At 43.0% G+C, this 16,859-nt stretch overlaps 1 protein-coding gene across 3 annotated transcripts in view; it reads left to right on the top strand.

Moving 5' to 3' along the window:
• Positions 1-1,010: 1,010 nt before the first annotated feature.
• osbpl9 (oxysterol binding protein-like 9) overlaps positions 1,011-16,859 on the top strand; it is a gene marked incomplete at its 5' end in the record, with an annotated part of 37,637 nt that continues 21,788 nt past the window's right edge. The window contains 4 exons of one of the 3 annotated variants that reach the window (XM_080032611.1): positions 1,011-1,127; positions 3,646-3,696; positions 6,825-6,903; positions 14,129-14,205. In XM_080032611.1, coding sequence (XP_079888737.1) covers positions 1,017-1,127; positions 3,646-3,696; positions 6,825-6,903; positions 14,129-14,205 — 318 coding nt within the window. Of the gene's footprint in view, positions 1,128-3,645; positions 3,697-6,824; positions 6,904-14,128; positions 14,206-15,543; positions 15,703-16,859 lie in introns of those variants that run through there. The other 2 variants (XM_080032609.1, XM_080032610.1) reach the window with 2 other exon arrangements.

Below are 16,859 nucleotides of genomic sequence, written 5' to 3' on the forward strand. Positions count from 1 at the left end.
GTGTATGTGTACATTTACATACTTTTTCTCATAATGTAATATGTCGGTATCCATGTATGCGTATATATATATATTATTTTATATATGTATTTTTATTTTTACTTTATATTGTATTATTTTATTTTATTTTATTAAGTCTGTTTTTGGTGTTTTTTCTTTTCTTTTGTCAAAAAATTAAAACTCAATAAATACATTTTTCAAAAAAAAAAAAAAATAAGATATCATGCACTATAAATAAATTAACCTACTTAACAGAGCATGGAGTGGTCACAGTCAAATCCGCCCTGTACCAACTACAGTATTTAAATACTGCTGACATTATGGATTACAAATTATGTTCCCATGTTATTATAATGTACCAAATAACAGGGCCATTTCTGCTTGGAGCACTCTTGGTACATTTTGCAGTTAAAATTATATGATGATACATACTCAAGTTAGTTAGTTTTAACTTGTAATGGAGTAGCCTATTTCAGTGGGTTGGTGCAATTGATACTGGTAGGCCTACTCAAGTAAAGAATTTACTTGAGTAGGCCACAATTACTTCCACAATTGAATACATCCCAGGTAACTCGAGCATCTCTTATTTGGAGCCCATCAACACCATCATCAACCAAGTCCAGTTAGGCAACACAATTACTCTACAAGTTTGAGGTACTTGTAGCCTACTTTACATTAGTATTTCCATTTGATGCTACTTTGTACACAGAGTAGCTTACTCTTATGTTATATAGGTCGATCCTACATTTTGACTAATTTCTGCAAGATTTTGAATGCAGGTAGGCCTATATCCTACATTTTGACTAATAATTCTGCAAGAATTGCATTTTGAATGCAGGGGTAGTTGAGCTTTTTCTCAAGTGGAGAATCTGACAGACTACATCCTAGGGGGAACTCAAGCATAACCTACCTGATATGGGGCCCATCATCATCTCCAGCAGCAGCATCGTCCTTCCCTCCCGTGACGCCTGCCCACACCTTATCCGACTCCTCCCCACCAGTAGCCTATTGTAAAGATGGCGTCCATCATGGAGGGACCGCTAAGCAAGTGGACTAACGTTATGAAAGGTTGGCAGTACCGCTGGTTCGTTTTGGATTACAATGCCGGCCTATTGTCATACTATACGGTACGTTAATTTCCACAGTTTTCCAAATGCCAAACTGGTCTGGCCGAAGAGGTTAAAATGTAGAAGCTGTGTCTTCTGGCTGTCAGAGCAGAGTGGGATAAGGGCCTTGTGTTTGTCAGGACTCAGCTGGCACAGAGGCAGGTCTCTTTGATGACGGATCATGGTGTCGACCAACAGCAGCGCACCTCGAAGACCAAGCGACCAATCGAATGACAGTATTTTTCCACATTTCCGCTAATGTAGCTTAGCTAGGTAGCTTGTAAAGCTAAAGGCTACAATAAACAAACTCGTCCCGCAATTGCTGTGAATTCTTTTACAGCATTAGGTGAGAGAGAGACACAATTATACATGTTGGCGAGATGATATATGTCTCCGGTTGTTAGATAAGAATCCGTCGCACGCTGGTTTGCTATCCAAGTAGCTCAAGACATCGCCGGGCGAGACACTGCCTGCTTGTTAGATCTTTGATTAATCAATTCACTGTCACGTTTCTCTGATTAGAAGCTGATGTCTGCAGTAAAACACAATATAAACTGCCAGTGTTAATAGTAGGCAGGTAACTAACAGCTGTCCCATTATCTCAGAAAGTTGACCTATAGTCATCAAAGAGGTAATGAATCGTATATCTTATTTAGGTGTACAGCAGCCAGTAAAGCAGTTCTTCTGTAAATTAATGTAGATTAAACCAAAAAGTAGCCTGAGTGACTGACTGAAGGAGGGTTTGTTCAGATGGCTGCATGAAAGTTAACACTGTTGGTAAGGTGTAATAATAATGATGCTAGTAACTTTGACTTTCATGGTACCTCCCCATTGATCCAGGAGTGGCCGCGCGAATCACAGGTTCCGCGCCGCGTGATCACATTGGGCCATATTGTGTCCGCCGCCGGCCGCCCTCTCCTACTCTGGGGATATGCTGGCGCTGGTGCTGGTGCTAACCGATGCTGAGAGCACCAGTCTGCTGTGCTGATGGTGCTTTACCCAAGCTAACCGGTGTTAACTTGGTTCATAAAGCAAAACTGATAGCTGTACACAGCAGGCAACAGACACATAGGCTATTCACAGAACGTATGGGAGCAAACTGTGACTATTATGTTTTCATCCATCTTAAGGCCAGGACACACCGGCCCGATAATCGCCGTCGTAGAGTCGGAAGGGGGCGGGGACACGAATCTGTTTGGTGTGTGCCGTGAAATCGGTCGTCGTAGATGTCGTCGGGATCCTTTTGTAGGATCGGGCAGTCTTTCAGTTGGAGCAATTTGATTTGTGGAGGGCTAGCGAATCAGTGAAGCCCGGAAGTGAGGCGGGTAGCACAAACAGCTAACTCAGTTAGCCATCGTTTTAATGTGTTTGTTTGTTTCGTTCAGCGAGTACTCACATGCATCAACCCTTGTTGACTGCTCGACACCATGCTCGACACTCTCTGCTAAAAATGGTGCTCTTTATGGTCCATAAATATAAATACGTATTTCTATCTATGTTTATGGTCTAGAGAGCCGTCCCATCATTTCCGGCTTCCGTATTTTTTCGGGCCACAATACAGATTAGCGCCGCCTGCTGTTATGGAGACATTACGTCCCACGCAAGCGCAGAGCGTACGGAAAGTCAGCAGTCGGTTTGGTGTGTTCTTTGCACTTTTTCGGCCGCGACGGGAAGACTGGAGCTCCCTGAATCGGCAGTCTCCATTTTCGGGTAGTCGGACTGGTGTGTCCTGGCCTTTAATTTCCTCTGTCCGTCGTCCCGAAGTGAGTGACGTCGGGAGGAGCTCAATGCTGATTGGCTATCGCGGCGCGGCCGGCAGCAAAAAGTTCAATATTTTCGACTCCTGCGGCGGCCGCGCCGCCCTGGCCGTGCCGCGTGAACCGCTCGCGCGAAATACATTGACTTTCTATGTAAACTCGCCGCGCGGCGGTGTGCAGTGTGTTGGCACCTTTAAATTAGTCCAAAATCAGAAGGCCTTAATCTGATGATTAAAGGACATCAAGTATATTATATGTTATTCAGTTTGCAATAATACTAACAGTTGGTTGCAGGCAGCCCTTATATGATGTAGCCTACTGTATAACAGAATGTATCAATATTTTTCTTTTTGTAGGACAAATTGGGAGTTTTCTTGTTGGCAGATGTTCAGTCACTCTTAGAGCTCTCCTTTTGTAGATGTTTTGCCTCACGGTGGACCGATGGAGCTCAAACTTTTTTTTAAAATAATTTATAGCTGTCCCCAAACAAATGTGCAACATCACATCTCTATTCCTGAGATCCTCTGAGATGTTCTTTCCCTTTTGGCATGTCTCTGACCTCTTTGGTAAGCCTAAACTGACCTGGTTTTATCTCTGTTTTTTCTAGTGCCGCCCAATTTCTTCCCTAAAGATCTCTCATTACATTGGTCCATTTCATCACTCAATTTGGCCCACCTAAATGTGTTTACCTGCTCGATTTAAGCAATGCAGTTCAGGGTTCACAAACTTTTGCCCTTCATACTGACTGTATAATTCCTGCTTTTTCTGTTGTTGATATACAGTCAAAGGACAAGATGATGCGAGGATCCAGAAGAGGCTGTGTGCGACTCAGGGTAAGATTTGCAGGTTCATAACCATCCTATTCCTGACAGTTGTTGTTGATTAATGAACCACATACTCTATATACTTGGTTGGGTTGCTAGACTGCATAGGAAGTTTCTACATGTTAAGTTCAGTGCGATGCAAGTGCAATGCAATACAGCCTGTGCGCAAATTTCTACACATTTTCTTTGTCAGTGCAGTCGGCTGATACCTTAAAGACTGGTGTTACTGCTATCATCTGACAGTAACTGCCTGATTGGTTGGCCTAATTCAACAGGTGTCGATTTGACAAGATCCTCTTTTTCAGCTTTCTGGCGTTTCAATGTGTTTTTTTTCAGTTTTGAGTAAAGTCCACTAGATGGCAGTAGTTGTCCTAATAAAGGGCCAACCCTATAAAGTAGGATTACATACATTGGCTTTAATTGAACATTTATAAAACATTCAGACTAGTTCAGGACATCTGTTTCTGTTTTCTATGTGAGGCTTGCCAGTGGAATCTGAGATATGGTGACCCCTTTAGGTCTTTACTGCTTGTTTGACCTTTAAGCCTTTACCAAACTTTTTGTAAAAGGAGAAGTAGGGATGGTGTTTTATTTGGCATCCAAATTTATATATTGCTAACTGTTTACAAACCTGTACCTGGCTGGCGTAACTCTGTCAGCCAGTCTTTTATAATATTTCTCAGGGGGCTGGTTATTAAATCAATGAGATAAATAAATACTTTAGGACCCTAAACCTGTTTTATGGACAAATGGCATGACAGAGCACCATGTACAGTCATATGAAAAAGTTTGGGAACCCCTCTCAGCCGGCAACATTGCACTGATTTGTTGAACCATGTACAGATACACAATCTGCAGCCAGATGTTCTTGCAGGTCTTTGGAGGTGATCTTTGGGTTGTGTGCAACCATTCTCACAATCCGCCGCATATGCCGCTCTTGTACTTTTCTTGGTCTGCTAGACCTGGGTTTAACTGCAACTGTGCCTGTGTCCTTCCATTCCCTGACAACGTTCCTTACAGTAGAAATTGACAATTGAAACCTTTGGGAAAGCTTCTTGTAGCCTTCCCCTAAACCATGATAATGAATAATCTTTGTTTTTAAGATCTTTTGGGAGCAGTTTTGATGATCCCATTCTGTCTCACTTCAGCAGAGAGTCAAAAAGAAGTGCAACTTGCATTTAGGCACCTAAAATACATTTTCTCATGATTAAACAGACATTTCTATAAGGTTCAAGGCTTAACAACATAATCCAACCAACTTTGTGTTTAAAGTCATCAGTTTTACATGCTGTTACAGGCATTAAAATCAACAAAACCACAAGGGTACCCATATTTTTGCACAGCCAGTTTTTCACATTTTATTTTATTTCATACAACCAAATACTGCTTTTCAAAAAATCTTTGTTTGGAAAACATCCCAGTACTTAGCTGTTCCTGGTAAATTAAAGACGTACCACTTTTATCTTTTTTTTTGTGAAAGCAGAGTCAATTATAATGCCGGCCGAGAGGGGTTCCCAAACTTTTTCATATGACTGTACATGTTTATCTCGCTCAAAGGAGGAAGAATCTCTTGAAACCATTTGAAAAGAGGATCCAGTGTTATTTTGTACACATGTAGTGCAGGTTGAACGGTTTCAGTTAGAGGGGGAACAATGTGTTGTATCCTGATCCTTGTATTGTACTCTGTACCGAACCCTGAGCTGACCGTGTCATAACTTCTCATGTAATGTTAAACTGGTTGTTTGACATGTTGTTCTTAAAGGCCAGGACACACCGGCCAGATAATCGCCGTCGTAGTGTCGGTAGGGGGTCGGGACACGAATCTGTTTGGTGTGTGCCGTGACGTCGGCCGACGTAGAGGTAGTCGGGCTTGTTTTGCGCCGACCGTCTTTCATTTGGAGCAATTTGATTGGTGGAGGGCTAGCGAATCAATGAAGCCCGGAAGTGAGGCGGGTAGCACAAACAGCTAACAACAGCTAGCCATCGTTTTAATGTGTTTGTTCGTTTCGTTTTGCGAGTACTCACATGCATCAACCCTTGTTGACTGCTCGACACCATGCTCGACACTCTCTGCTAAAAATTGTGCTCTTATGGTCCATAAATATAAATACGTATTTCTATCTATGTTTATGCTCTAGAGAGCTGTCCCATCATTTCCGGCTTTCGTATTTTTTCGGGCCACAATACAGATTAGCGCCGCCTGCTGTTGTGGAGACATTACGTCCCGCGCGCGTACGGAAAATAAGCAGTCGTCTCGGTGTGTTTTTTGGCCGCGACGGAAAGACTGGAGCTTCCTGAAACGGCGACTCCAGTTTTTGGGTAGTCGGAACGTGTCGGACTGGTGTGTCCTGGCCTTAAGACCAGACCTCTGGACTTTCGAGCTACAATAACCACAACTTGCTCTTAATTGTCGTGTCATGTGGTGCCTTCATTCAGAAAGCTAAGCAAATGCTCTCACACAATGGAATTTACTATTTTTTAGATATTTTTTTATAAATTAATCCCAATTTTATTCAATCTCTTATTGTTCTATCACAGAATCTGAAATTAAATCCAATGAATAAAGTTTCTGAAAGGTTGTAATAATGGACAGCTTTTGTATATCTTATCCACCCACTGTAGTAGGTATTGTTTGCAGGTTTGCTGTATGAGTCACACACCCGGTTTCTGTTGCTGTGAGCTAATGTCCCCAGCTAGCCAGTAGGCCGTTTCTCTGCAGTTCTTTTTCTCCTGTTGGCTGCTAGCTGCAGGTCCCCAGTGTCTGTTTCTCGCCACCCTTCACTGCCTTTCTCCTCCTTCACTCTCCCAAATCCCACCTCCTCCTCCGCCCTCCCTTCTTCTCTACCATGTTCCAAAAGCCTGCACTTGGATATATGTGTGTGAGAGAGAGAGAGACAGAGAAAGACAGAGCGATTATAAGAAAGAAATGATAAGGAAGAAATTATAAGGTAAGAGGAGCATGAGCTTTTGAAGGGGACAGAGTGAGGTGCCGAGATGGACCGAGGGTAATTAGCAAAACGAGGGCCAGTCAGGGACTGCCTGAACATGTGGAGCGCGTGAGGATAGGAATAGAAAGTGGAGTATGATGTGTCCTGATGTTTGACTGCCTGCTCCCCCCCCCCTCTCTGTTTGTCCAGGGAGCTGTGATCGGCATTGATGACGAGGACGACAGCACATTCACCATTACTGTGGACCAGAAGACTTTCCATTTCCAAGGTGAGATGTCCCCCCCTTTTACATTTTTTGTTATCTTTATGTGCCCTTCTCCCCTGTGTTTCCATCACTGTCTTTCTTTCTTTCTCTGTGCATCCATCCGAGCTTTTCATTCCCTCTCTCTCTCTCTCTCTCTCTCTCTCCCTCTCTCTCTCTCTCTCCCCGTCACTCACTCTCTCACCCCTCTTTCCCTCCCCTCCTTTTTAAAGAGTTGGATTGGTCTGCTCTAATGCCAGGAAACACATGCACACAGGCATCAACACAATGTCAAAGCGTGCTGTGCGTATCTTAGCCTTTTCCTCCCTTCGAGCGGAACCTCTTCTAGCCCCGTGAAGTCGGATTGACACTTATTTCTGTAGAAAAAATATCCGGATTTAGTTCCCACTGAAGCTAGACAGATTCTTCTGGAACTGAACGAGGAGCAAGTAAGGCTCTTTTTTCCCCCCCTTTTTTTTCGACTGGCGGAGGAGGAAGATTGCTGCTTGTGTGTCTCTGCATTTGAGCCTCTGGGATTAATAAGGGAATACTGCTGAGCTGGAAGCTGAGCTCAGGTCTCCTCTGGTTGCAGCGACTTTTTTGCTCTTCACTACTCCGCTGCCGCCGCTATCTACCAACCAGTCACTCCATAGGGACAGGATTTGGCTACGGGCTACAGCATCCTAGCTCCCTCACTCCTTCCTTCCTTCCTTCCTGACAAACCGTCCCATCTCTTTTGACAGGGAAATCTCTCTATAACCAGTACACCGCAGACAATCTTTTTTCCTTCTTCTACCACTCCATCAGGTCTTTAACTCTAACCTCCTCCATCTTTCCGTCATCTCTGTCCTTCCTTCTGTTCATCATTGTATCCACCTACAATTCCCTTACACTTCACCAAGAGAACCCCCCCCTCCCCCTCCTCCACACCCTTCTTGGGGGTCACCAGCCACAGTCCATGGGCCCTCCGCCCCTCTCACCTCCTCCATGCCCTCTCCCATGTCTGTTTTCCGAAGCTGTATGCTGTGGTTCTACAAACAGAAGGGTAAGGAGTCAAACCGTGCACGTTTCATGGTCCGCAATGCATGCCACGTCCCGGGCAACAACAAAAAAAGGATAGGGAGGCGTTGTTTGTTGGTCTTCTGGGATGTACAGTTTGGGCGGAGCAGTACGTTCTGTAGCGCTCGGGTGAATTGGATTGTTGTGGATCGTTCAAGGTTTAGAGCAGCCTGGTGAAGTTAAGACTGTTTGCTGGCTGTTGGCTGTGAGCAACTGTTAAGAAGGGAACAGTGTGTGCAGTGTCCTGATGATGTTTGGACAGACTAGGCGTGTTATTTAGAAAGTAATGTTTGTTGTTACTGGTGTTTGTGCTGCTCACTGGTTTTTGGTAGTTTGGCTGACCATTTTTGTTATCTTCTTTTTTTTCTTGCCCTCGGGATGGGAAATAACTGTTAGGACACATGCGTAGACATGTGTTTGTCAATAAGTCATAGTTCAAATGTCACTGTCTTACTTTATCCTGGAACTTTCTCTGGCACAGTTAAATCTGAATCTTAGGCATCAGCATAAGTGACTTAAAGGTGATTCCATTTGACTTTTCTGCATAAGAAAACAGCATATTTTGCAAATGTTATTCGAGTTACATCTAAGAGCATTATTCAAAAATCTATTTCTGGCAAAGGGAATAGCTTGAATGCAAAAGGCAACACAGATATCAACGGCGTGTGGTAAATATGACTATGCAATACCACAAGATATTTTTCTTCACGAATGAATTAAAATCTACTTTTGTGATTCAGCTAAGACAGCAGTGTGGTAATAACTAATCTTTTAAAGCAGAGTTTACTTGCAGGGGGCAATCTTAATTTTTGTGCCATGATCTTCATTTTGTTTTTAAAAGGAAACCATAAAATATCACGTGTAAGGCACATACAGCAGATCCATCCAGGTTGAGATTCTGGACGCATCAGCTGATATCAAGAGATCCGCACGATGTTGAGCAGGGTATGTGGGTAGGGAATGGCCTGCGTCCACGGTATAGCATCGCTAGATTAAGAGGGTATAGACTGATACCAAATTTCCAGGGACCAATACACGTTCTGATACTGTGACGGAGGATTAGGGCCATGTCATGGAATAATAGATAAATTAAATTACGAGAATAAAGTCGTAATTAAATGAGAAAACGTCATAATTTAACTTGACAAAATACTTCATTCAGGAAAACATACACTAACATTCAAGTAGACGATATTTTTCTTCTCTAAGATAACAGACAGCCATAAACTATGACTTCATTTTCATAATATTACAACTTTATTCTCGTAATATTACAACTTTCTTTCTTGTAAAATAACAACTTTTTTTCTCACAATATATATAGACTGTATATCTTGTTTGTTTTTTTCAACGTCGCCCTAATACTCCATCGAACAGCTCATGTTACACTTGAACACATTTTATGTGGTAAAAACAAAGAAAAAAAAATCCATTTCCGGGACAGTGCAGCTCACAAGTGTAGTTTTGAGCAGGTCAGCCAGTATGCTAGCCAGCATGGAGTGCTGCTCTATACTGTCTTTTTTTCTATTTAGAGAAGCATCCATTATTCATCTGCCCCTCTCCAACGGTGGTGCATCAGAGTGGCCTGAGAGCCCTTTAGCTTCCCTTTTTTTCCCTCTGCTCTCAACTCTCGCCTCCAGTCTACAGTAGCTATCAATCTATGGTCTTCTCCTCCCTCTCTCCGCATCAGTCCAGGATGAGTGACTGACCCCCTCACACTCTCTCCCTTGTCTCCACCTTTCTCCTCCACTTCTATGTCCCCTGCACTGTCTGTCTGCTCTCATCCCTCTTTCAAAGTCCGTCCTTGCCATCCTTTTTTTCTTCATCACTGTGCTGTTTCAGGACTGCATCTTGACTTAATGTATTTAGTTAGAACATTGTTTATAAGTGCAGATCACACATGGAAAACATCAATCAAAATCAACATGATGTGTTAGTTTTTACATATTTGACGCACAAAATTAAATATACTTTAGTCATCATTAAATTGTGCAACCGTCCCCCCCCTGGTACTTTAACATTTCATAAGCTTGTCTGAATATGGCAGGAGGAGAAGGAAAGAGGGGAGGGATGAATAATTTACTCAAGCCTTTTGGAGTTAGGAAGAACAGCATTATTGGGAGAGGCTGAGCATTGTAAAGGGAAATCTATGTGATTGGCCGACCTGACCACTGAGAGGAGAATCCTTGAGTCTCGACATAGTATCTGTCTGTTTGTGTGTGTGTGAGAGTAGTAATTGTACATGCTGCATATAACCTAATCACAATATCCTTGAAAGAAGACCAGCCAACACCTTGTATGTCTCTTAGTATTAGTATAACGATCGAGTAGACAGACTAAAGGGCATTCATGTGACATCCCAGTACGTGGAAGTTGGTCACTTCCCCCCCTGAGGTGCAAACAGGTAGATATAGCATCTGCTGGTTGTATTCACATGAGGAAAATGTGTTGAACACCACAGTTCAAATGATAAAGAGTTGTTGAGGAAGAATTAAGGCATACAGTTCTAAAGACGAAACAGAAAAAGAGCAAATGGATTACCACAGTTCAGTGAGACACTTGTAATCCTGCTTCCAAAATGCCGGTATGTTTTTTTTTTTTTTCAATGCAATACAACAGTTTAATTTGAGTTCTAATTGCCTCTAGATTAACTTTCAAATATTCTCTGTGAAATGGCTGAGTTTTCATTCACAGTCAGTCTTAAGGCCAGGACACACCAGTCCGACACGTTCCGACTACCCAAAAACTGGAGTCGCCGTTTCAGGAAGCTCCAGTCTTTCCGTCGCGGCCAAAAAACACACCGAGACGACTGCTTATTTTCCGTAGGCCCTACGTAATGTCTCCACAACAGCAGGCGGCGCTAATCTGTATTGTGCCCCGAAAAAATACGAAAGCCGGAAATGATGGGACAGCTCTCTAGAGCATAAAGATAGATAGAAATACGTATTTATATGTATGGACCATAAGAGCACAATTTTTAGCAGAGTGTCGAGCATGGTGTCGAGCAGTCAACAAGGGTTGATGCATGTGAGTACTCGCAAAATGAAACAACACATTAAAACGATGGCTAGCTGTTAGCTGTTTGTGCTACCCGCCTCACTTCCGGGCTTCACTGATTCGCTAGCTTTCCACCAATCAAATTGCTCTAAATGAAAGACGGAAACAAGCCCGACGACCTCTACGTCGGCCGACGTCACGGCACACACCAAACAGATTCGTGTCCCGACCCCCTACCGACACTACGACGGCGATTATCTGGCCGGTGTGTCCTGGCCTTAATACATAACACAGATAGTTGTTTTGATTCTGACGACCTTCTACAGTTTAGTCTTTAAGATTATAAGTAATTTTTTCCTTAATGGTCACAGCTCTACCCAGCATATCATTAACAGCAGGTTAGTTTTGGCTTTGGTCTCGGGTGAGTGGGAAAAAATATTATTAATACATGTAAGCAGCAAATGCTAAAATTTCTGGTATCAATTCCCCATGCTGAAAATGAGGTGACCTCCACTGTCAGCACTGAACATCAGATTATTGAACAGCTGCTCTGTATATGGAAAATAAATTATTCATATGGCCCCTGAATCCAAGAATCTTATTTTTAGGTTTGCAGTGTGTGTGTGTGTGTGTGTGTGTGTGTGTGTGTGTGTGTGTGTGTGTGTGTGTGTGTGTGTGTGTGTGTGTGTGTGTGTGTGTGTGTGTGTGTGTGTGTGTGTGTGTGTGTGTGTGTGTGTGTGTGTGTGTGTGTGTGTGTGTGTGTGTGTGTGTGTGTGTGTGTGTGTGTGTGTGTGGATAGGTTGGAGGTTGAGGTACCCCTTGCATGTGCTTGTTGACTTTACCGCTCTGCTTTTCTCCGAGCAGAGGCATCAGAGCTGCTGGAAATCAGCACATCTTCCTCTGTTTTGACACTACCTACTGTAAGAACTGGGCTGTCAGACTGCAAGGTTTGTGCAGTTACAGAAGAAAAAACATTAACTATGTGACTTTTAGACTTCGACCCCCCCCCGCCCCCTCTTCCCCCTAGTTTATCTATTAAATCTGACAATTGTCTGGCATTGTTTTTCTGTTCACTTAAACGCACAGAGAATTCTCCTCGTTTCTTATCTGGCTATAGAGAAAATCAATATAAGACACCTTTGTATCCAAAGCACCTACAACTTCTGTGTCACACTCACCAGCCAGCAGGAAAACTGTTGCACTACACTCACTGTGATCAAAATAGTTGTAAATCGTACATTAAGTTATCCTATCAATAGTGAATTCTTCTAACTTTAGGTTGTTATTCTTTGCTTTTGAAATATTAAATGAAAACTAACTTCCTTGTTGTTTTGAATATGTTACTCTGCACATTAACAATGGTGCATGTCCGATGACAGCCACTGTGATGACTTACTGTGTGTTGCCTCATGTGACTGGGCTGCTGGCTAACTGATGGGCTAAACATTGTGGATGTGTAGTTGACTGTTAAGTGTCAATACCTACCCGTGAATATAAATCATGGTGCACATGTGGCGACACACATTGGACTTGGGACACAGTTGTATTTGTTGACTGGCCCTGCGACTAGCCCTCCTCCGAGCTAAACAACATTAGCCGCAGTAATCTATTCCTCTGGAGAGTCTGTTTGGCTGAAGGAAAAGTGAGAGGGCCGTGAGGTGCTGTCTGAGTGGATTGGCCCGAGCCTCGGCGGCCTTTTAATGTCTTTAAAAGCTTTTCTGCTGTAGCACTGCTCAGCGTCTGTGCTAGCACAGCCATTCATCCGCTGTCCGGCCTTGTTTCCAGCTCTATGAAAAATGACTCTTACACAGGATATAGTTTGGCAGATAATTCAATGGAATATATCTTATTAAGTTCTTCTTTTACAGCTTTTAGTATTCTATAGTTGTCAACTGTGGTGGTGGTCGGCGGCGTCATCATCCGCAGTAAAGTAGAAGCAAAGTTACTTTCCATGCAAGAACTAAAATACCTTTCAATAGTTTGAAGTACAGTCACTTACTAAATGCATAGATGCTACAACCTGACCGGATTAAATCTTATGTTGGCAGAGGACAAATGATTGTATCTCTTTCATGCCACTGGCGTGTGTGCGCGTGTGTGCGCGTGTGTGCGCGTGTGTGCGCGTGTGTGTGTGTGTGTGTGTGTGTGTGTGTGTGTGTTGCCAGGTCAGGGTGTGTGTGTGTGTTGCCAGGTCAGGGTGTGTGTGTGTGTGTGTGTTGCCAGGTCAGGGCCTGTACTGGATTACTGTTTAATGTCACTGGAAGTCTGTTTGTTCTGCCTTTTGCTCTGGGTGCAGCCTCGCCCAGCTCCATTTCACACATGAACCCTAAACACAGCTCCACGTGAAGAAGAAAAAACGTTGAGAATCGCTATTGCATAATCAATGTGAAGGAGCTTAAACTACTCATTTGTACAATGAGAATAGAGTAATTTAAAAATATATATTTATACTATATATTTAAGTAGAGCCCTAACTAGCTGAAGAGTATACTTGAATCAACAGCAATTAGGAGACGGTTAGTTTAATTTAGCATCAACAATGCACGCATGAATGCATGGGGAAAGGATAAATCTAACGGTATTATTATTATTATTATTACATTAGTGAGCTCTAAAGGTGTTGCTAGGCAGACTTTTTATATGTTCGATTAGTTGAAACTTTTGAGCGAGCTTACTGTCCAATTGCTAATGTAACTGGCTGCTGGCTGTAGCGTCACATTTAAAGGACTAATAATAATACAGGAGTGAGTGGGATTAATCTTAAAATCTTATTCTTAGGAGAAAAATCTGTTTTTTCAGCATTTGATTTTCAACCAGGAATTCATAAAATTATACGTGTTTTTATTGACTTGTCAATGTTTTTTGATCCGTTATGATCACTTCAGCAGAAAATGACATAGTTTGCCTCAGTTTTTCTTTCTTAAATTGCATATACATACAGTACGATTGAGGATTATTCAGCCCTGAAAATTAGGTTAAGCAGAACAATAGACATTAATACAATCGCATTTATACAAAAAAGCAAACTATAATTTGTAGATGAATACACAGCGTCTCTCACTGCGTCACCACCAGTACTCATGTCTTTTCCGTGTCTTGGTGCAATTACTGTATAACATGATTGTAATGGCTGCCGATAATGTTTAAATGGAAAACGTGGCTTACTGGGTGTGTGTCTATGTGTTTCTTTCCTCAGCCCGTGATGCAGACGAACGGGAGAAGTGGATCCACGCCTTAGAGGGAACAATCCTACGTCACACCCTTCAGCTCCGAGTATGTAACCATGCACTTTTCTCAATAGAAGTGTGTTTGTGATTCTGTGTGTAGAAGACTCCACTCTACTAACGTCACAGGCCGTTTTGCTGTGGGGCACCTTGATGTTTGTTTGGTGGTTTTCGCTAATTCCTATGTCCGCATCTATGTAGATGCACTATTTGTCTCTGTTTTCCTAAGCAAACATGCTTTTCTTTGTCATACCTGAAGAACGTGAAAAGAGCTGGAGAGCAAACGTGGAAACCCTAAGGGGGATATATAAATGTCACTTCAAATCTTTTAATTGTGGTAGTTTTATTGAACTTCAGATTGCATGTATTTGCGTACTCAAATATAATCACGCACTGGGCTCTGCCACAACACGTATAGAGACTTTGAAAGGGACTTTGTAATTTGGGAACTTTTGATAAGCACTTTTTAACTCCATATGTCATGGTCATATACCTGCTTTTGTTTTGCTCAGCAGAGCATTTGAGTCAGAGATGACTCTTTTCAGTATAATGGTAATAATGGAGGATGTTGTGGCAATATGTGGCTGCTATGGACTGGTATCGGCAGGACCAGGCTCAGTTTGAATGAAAAGATTGTTTCTCCCTTGTTTATTTTTCTGCTTAGACTGTTTGTTTCTGACAAACCTTTTTCCTGCTTGTCTTGCCTTATTTCCTGCTCCCTTTTCCTAAAGCAAAGCTCCCTTTTGGTTCCATTCTCATCAACATCATCATCATCTACGTGCATCTTTTTCCACCCATCCCCTCCTTGTCACCCTATGACCAACCTTTTCAGTTGCTCTCCCTCCCTCCTTTCCTTTTTTCTGCCTTCCCCTCCCTCTATGGCATATCCTTCTGATGTGCTACGTGTGCCTGCCTGCTCGGCCACCCCTCCCCTCCCCCCACACACACACACACACTTATGCAGTTTTAGTGCGCTGCTGCTGTCGTCGCATCATGTGATCGAGCAGTAACAAATCGGAGACCTGCTTGCTCGATCAACCAAACATCTGCCTCTGCTGCCTCTGCCAATCGGAGTGGCTGTTAATGCGTGTCCCTGTCAGCACTTGCTAGCTGCTTTGTGTGTTTTCTTGTCTGCCTGCGTGAGAGGAAGTGTGCCTTTCCTGCCAGGGGAGGGTCCTGGATTAACTCAGCTCTGTCTGCCTTCATACCAAGCGCTCAGCTGATAACTGCTGCCGAAGGATATACTGTGTCCGGACTGACTATACACAGCCAAGTCACAGTCTGAAGGCTGCTGTGGTTTATGTTGGCATACTGCAGTGAGGAGCAAGCGGAGGGGATTGTTTTCTGTTTCTGTGTGGAGAAGAAGAAGGAGGAGGAGGGAGAAAGCTAACTTCACCAGAGCTGGGGGGGTTTGTTGCTGTAGGGTGGGAAAAACAGACTAACGGAAGCAGAGAAAGAGAAAAACGATCTTGTGTCAAGCTAAAATGGCCTGATGGGAGAGATGCACAAGCTTTAACGCAGCATGTCCATTGGAGCGAGACACCCAGTAAGTAAACACACACTGCACCACAGCATGGAGGAACTTTAATGGCTGCAGTGCGCTGCTGGGGGAGGGAGCATTTCAAAGTGGGTCACACGGCGTGGAAAGATAATAGAAACATGAGGGGGATGGTGTAAGGGCAGTGTTGTTTGTAGAGTTTGGGCTGGATGGGTGGGTTTGCCAGTGTTTACGTGAGACTTTTTTAACGGGCTGCTCTGAAATATTCCCACTATGTCACAGTTACACACATACAGGTATGCATAGTCTTTGTGGTGGGAAGGAGGGGGAGTGGAGGTGCAGATGTCTTTTAATTATTTCAGGATCTGTGACACAGTGAGCACTGCGAGGTGGTGCTACAGTGGCTGACTTTATGCTTCCAAACATATCTGTTTTGCTAAAAGGAAGAAAAAACACTTCCTCTCTATGATGTGTGTTGACAAAACACAATATATTGTTTTACATGTACTAATAGGGGCTGTGACTTATCTTACTGTCCTGTTTTGTTTTTACCATGTTTGCTCATTTTTTCTGCTGTAATTATGTGGTTATACCTATAATGCTAGCATGGCTGCTTCTGCTTGTAATGTATGCATGGTATAACGCAGGATATGCATTGGCCAAATGTATGGCAACACGTCACTGTGGAATTTTGAACGGTACAATGTTTACAGTGTGCTCTTAATTTGGTGCGGTTGTTTTTTTTTGTTAGCTTCAAGTGAAAATGAAAGAGAGAAGCTCTTTTCCCATTAAACTGGAGTCATATTCCAGTGCAGTGTGAGTAAGCAGAAAAAGCAAGTCGCTGGCACTGGAATGACTGTGCCAATCCAGAAAAGGGCACAGACACACGCACACAAGTGTACACACATTGATCCAGTATATAAACATTCACATCTGTGTAATATTAGATGTTTGTTGCAAATCTTTGCTCAGGCATTCATGTGGCCAGCTACATTTTGCAATCACAGTGAAGCCACCTTTGATCCTTTTGGTGGAAGTTTTAACTAGACTTCATGGCTGCCAAATTAACTCCAGACTTTGCTCTCTATAAAGCTAGTATGTTTTTGCTGTTTAAGCTTTTTAGAAGATCTCAGCCTGGGCGCAGCTGCTAACGGTGTATGGCATTTAATGGCTTTTCTTCACATTCCTATGAGGTCTTCTTTAGC

Source organism: Ammodytes marinus, assembly GCF_949987685.1.
Source record: "Ammodytes marinus genome assembly, chromosome: 8".
Classification (NCBI taxonomy): domain Eukaryota; kingdom Metazoa; phylum Chordata; class Actinopteri; order Uranoscopiformes; family Ammodytidae; genus Ammodytes; species Ammodytes marinus.